The sequence below is a fragment of the Alligator sinensis genome, unplaced genomic scaffold, assembly GCF_000455745.1.
Source record: "Alligator sinensis unplaced genomic scaffold, ASM45574v1 scaffold770_1, whole genome shotgun sequence".
In the NCBI taxonomy this organism is placed as follows: Eukaryota; Metazoa; Chordata; order Crocodylia; family Alligatoridae; genus Alligator; species Alligator sinensis.
Window position 1 is genome coordinate 77,406 of NW_005843060.1, and position 4,596 is coordinate 82,001.

The 4,596-nt window shown below is 50.5% G+C and overlaps 1 protein-coding gene across 1 annotated transcript; it reads right to left on the reverse strand.

Moving 5' to 3' along the window:
- Positions 1–944: 944 nt before the first annotated feature.
- On the reverse strand, positions 945–4,163 carry LOC112548267 (oxidized low-density lipoprotein receptor 1-like). Its single transcript, XM_025193510.1, has 4 exons — positions 4,100–4,163; positions 2,805–2,947; positions 2,242–2,384; positions 945–1,089 (listed from the first exon to the last, which is right to left on the reverse strand). The coding sequence occupies exons 1-4, from the start codon at positions 4,161–4,163 to the stop codon at positions 945–947; spliced, it is 495 nt and encodes a 164-aa protein (XP_025049295.1).
- Between the last annotated feature and the right edge of the window lie 433 nt (positions 4,164–4,596).

A 4,596-nucleotide genomic window follows, 5' to 3' on the forward strand; every position in this document is an offset into this window, starting at 1 on the left:
AGCAGGAACTCCCTTTGCTCCACTCAACTTCTGCCCAGCAAATGGGATCAAGGTGCACTGGCCCAGAAGATCAGGTCACTCCTATTCTCTCTGCCACAAGCATTTTTTCAGTCCCAGATGAGGAGACCAGGTTGCCATAGGCCAGGGGCCATGGCCGGCATCTGCAGGAGGACACTTGACTGTGCCACCCATCCTCTTCCCAATGACACTGCCAACCTGGGGAGATGAAATGGACCATTGCGGGGTATGGACCTCCCCCTGCTGCAAAGAGAACACAAAGCCACACACGACTGTTCCTGATGTACCCCACCCATTAGCAGAGGGGCATGTGAGTGGTGGGAGATGGTTTATTTTCAGAACCAAGGCGACATTCCTGTAGAATGTAGACCAGCTCCTGTCTTGTACACAACAGGGGATATCTATGCCTAGGCATGAGCAGTCACTGGGAGATAAAGAGTGTTTTTCCACCTGTGATTTCCGTAGGCCTATGATGCCCCCTGTGGCTGTCCACACCAGTAGCTCCTGGAAGTTCTTGTTGGCCTGAGGAGTTACCAAACTACCATGAAATTCCATCACAGCGTCAAGAAAAGAAGATACATGGATGAAATGAAGGCAGGAGGGTCCCCTCCTTGCTGGCTCCAGCAGATGCAGCTGGGCTGTGGGGGAAACAGATTGCTGTCAAGTAGCACAGGTATGAGCTCAAAGCAGTGGCAGAAGGGGTTGAGGTTTGGCTGTATGCATGTATGTGGTTTAGCAGACAGCCCAAGGTTAGCAGCTTCACTGCATTTTAAGACCCTGCATCCTCCCTGCAAACGGCAGTACAAGATCTGGGGATTTCTGGTGGTGCATCCATTTTCTTTCCTGAGCTCCAGGCTCCGCTTTCAGCTGTAGTGATCTCTTTGATCAGTCTGCACCACACCATCTATCTGGTGGATCAATGAAGTTTATTTTTTCCCTGGTGCTTCCTTCTTCCTCTCACAAACACAGAATCGACTTTCTTCACAGCCTCCAGGTTTCAATTTATCACCTTGAAAATATGCACAAGCTCCACCCGGATAATTTTGAGGGCTGAGGTCTGCCAGCACAAACCTGGAAGGCAAAGCCACATGGTACAGTCAGGTCAATTCTTCTGGCCTCCTGTTTCAGGACACAGAGCTAGAAGTTCTCCCTGACTTCTAGCACTGACAGCAGGATGGCGGAAGAAAGGTCAGAGATGCTTTGCAGGTGAAGCCTGCAATTGGTTGAATTAAAACCCCACAGCACAGCACAGGACCCTGCACTCTCATGACGCATTTACAAGGCAGGGTGAGGTCCCCTTTGACTTCTCAACACACTTTACGTGACGACAATTCAGTCCTCCAGAAATGGTTCCTGGGATCAAATTTGCAAAATATTTTCTTTCCTCCCCTTCCTGTGCCTGCATGCTGACCCACAGAGGTCTCCATTCCCAAAGTGGTTGAGAGAAGAGGCCACAGGTTTCCATACAATTCACAGATCACATGAGCTCAGGCGGTGTCCATGCGATAGATTCATGGGATTTTATCAGAATATTTGTGATTTTTAAACAGAGAAAACCAGGATCCCTGGTTGTGACTCTGTTCCATCCCTGCGCTGTTGGACGCAGTCACTAGTGACATCTGGGGTGTGGGGAGCCTGCATGGTGCCAGCAGCATCTGGGAGTCATTGAGATACAACACTGAGCCAATTGCACCAGCCCTCCACTGCCAGCCAGCAGTGTCAGACCTTTACGGGTCCAGGGGAAGTTACACCCGGAAGCAAGTGCTGCACTTTGGTGCAGAGCTGCGGACAGCTACACCAGCAGTGCCTGCAGCTTCTCCTCTGAGGACTGTCACTGCTGCTGCTGCTACCTTTCTCAGGCCTTCCCCACCACCAGGCAGCCCCTGTGCCTGCTCCCACCCTGCCACTGTGCATTGCTCTGAGAATTATGCTCTGCTGCAGTTAAGCAGAACATCTCATCCCCTCCACCCTGCAACACTCCTGGGGACAGCATGATATCCCATGGGGGGTAGTCACTGTCATGTGAGACCCTGCAGGAGCAGCCTTAACATCTTACCCCTTGAGCTCAGCACCTTACCCCTTGAAGTGAACACCATGGAAAAGCAGGGAAGAGCCCATCTCAGCACTAGTGTGATTTTCTCTGGCAGGGCAATGGCATCTTGAAAAAGATATGCCCCAGGTATCAAAAGTTTGGGAACCACTGCCCCGGTGACACAGACTTACAAGCCAGAGGAGAGAGCTGAATCATCCGTCCAGACCCACATCCTCTTTCTGGAGTTGTACGACAATCCAGCCCAGAATGGGTAGTAGTATGCACCGCTTGCAGTATCTTCAGAGTATTGAAAAGATGTTGCAGTTATGAAATCCTGCAGCAGAAGAAATCAGATGGCATGGAAGTGAGTTCTCTCAGCCATGTGGAGAGCACCAGCAGAGCGCTATGGTATAAGTGCAAGCCTCAGTGCAGAGATCCTCCCTGTAGTAAACTGAGTATCTTACACCACCTAAAAGCTAGTGCCAGTCTGGCCAGGTGAGTTCTCAGACATACTGCAGGTACCACTGAAGGATCAGACACATGGCTAAATAAATAAATGCAATCCTCTGGCAATATAGTAGAACACATGTGTGCATACAGATAAACCCCTTGCTGAAGTCTATCCTCGCCATCCCTCCCCACCCCCAGCCCAGTTGAAGCTGTGCCAGAAAGCGCAGCCGTGGAGCCTGACTCTTCCTTCGTTGCATTCATCTGGTCACGTTGTACTGATACATTAAAGGAAACACGCACTCACCAGCTCTTCTTTACTCTCTGTTATGAGTAGCCCGGCAAACTGAGGCGTGCAGAAGGATTTACACTGCTCCCAAGTTCCTTTTTGAGAAGAAAACAGGTAGGACCGGTCCTGGTTGGCAAGCCATAGTGCTGGACATTTCTTCCCTGCAACATACACTGTGGATCAGCCCATCACACTCATTCCCCCATCGCCCTGAGCTCAGCATCTAGTTGTCAGCGGCAGAAGGATTTCACCCCTTCTGTGTTCCTCCACCTCCACTGCTTGTGTCTCTTGGGCCCTATAGTGTGTGGGGGGCAGCTTCTGCCCCACACCCCTGAAGGGGAATGGCCTTTTTCCTCAAGGAGTGGCTGTTTTCATGCAACAAATATTAAGGACTGGCTTCCACAGCTGTATGGGTGAATAAGGGGCCTGACAGTCACTGCCAACTTGGCTGAGGCTAGGCTGGTCTCCTGATCCCCTCCTCTCTGGGGAGTTGGGCCATGTTCCCAGCGGGGAGTGGTGGCCAAGAGACAGGAGCTCCAGGCCCTGTCTGACAGGAGCAAGTCATGGAACAGGACGTGGGCAGCAAAAGCTGGAGGGAGAAAGGTTTTTTCCCTCCACCTGTAAGTTATGAAAGTAAAGAAGATTTCCCTGTCCTGAATCCTGAAAAGACAACGTTTTGAAAATATACATTAAAGCAAAACCCTAACCTTAAAACCCCCGCTTTGAAACTGGGTCATTTAACTTGCATAATTTCTAAGCATTTCATTCCCATTTTTAAGCATTCCATTATTTACACTTTTCTTCCTAATTATCTTATATTTCAAGATATCAGGCAGACAAGGCAACCAAAACCTTTCACTTGTGTCATATCAGAGCATTTTTGGGGATGCTTATGGAACAATCTCTGGGGTTTGGCAGCTTATCTCAGTTGCTTCTTGACATGGACAGTTTTGGTTTGCTGCTCTGCAGGCACCTGTGAGAAGGTGCTTGTCAGAAATCTCTGAGTGAGCTGCCAGCTTCAGGGCTAGGAAAGGAGTGAGTGAGAAGACCTTTGGAGGAAGCTGTGGGCTCTCCTAACCTGGGATGGGAGGAAAATAGATGGAACTGGGTTGAGGAATACGGTAGTGAATGGTCCCCATGCCCCAAGCCTCCCTGCAAAGGCGACATCATGGCAGGCGTAGATAGCTCAGCGAAGGCCAACACACCTGTAGGAGGTTGGACAACACTCTGCAAGGCCAGGGCAGCCTCATATAGAGACTTGAGTCTGCCCTGCTCTGCCCTCAGAGGACAGCAGCTCCTTTCCAATGACTTACCTTTGTCAAGGATCCTTCCCCAGAGAGCGTCAGGCGGGCCTGACTTTGAGTCTCTGCAGGACATCACCTGCTGGTGGAGGTTTTCCTTCTCTTGGCGCAGCTGAGTGACTGAAACATCAGAACAGACCAACAGTGTCTGCAGCCGAGATCCACAGACCTAATGTTCTCTGAACTGTGCTGCCACAAAGCCCCACTTGCATTGATATAATTTATACTTAGAGCAGTTGATAGGGCTTTGGGTGCTGATTCGATTCAGAGAAAATTTGACACAATTCGGCAGCTGAATCTCCAAATCAGAAATCAAATCAGGAGACCAATAAAAAGCAATCCGAAGCTCTCTGAATCAATTTGGAAATATTTGGAGAGCTTCAGAGATTTGGGCAGTCCCTGCCCGCTGCAGCAGGTAACGGGTCTGGATGAGCAGGGAGGGGACCATGGGGGGACCCCTGCCAGGCCCCACCTGCTGCCTGCTCCCCACCCCTCCTGAATGCCCCCCA

What these genes read in the sequence shown, in the direction of transcription:
- LOC112548267 (XM_025193510.1), bottom strand. Translation starts at nt 4,163, where the DNA reads ATGTCCTGCAGAGACTCAAAGTCAGGCCCGCCTGACGCTCTCTGGGGA. An exon ending in GGGAAGGATCCTTGACAAAG is followed by an intron (nt 2,948 to 4,099) that starts GTAAGTCATTGG and finishes TGTATGTTGCAG; the next exon opens with GGAAGAAATGTCCAGCACTA. An exon ending in TCAGCTCTCTCCTCTGGCTT is followed by an intron (nt 1,090 to 2,241) that starts GTAAGTCTGTGT and finishes TTTGCCTTCCAG; the next exon opens with GTTTGTGCTGGCAGACCTCA.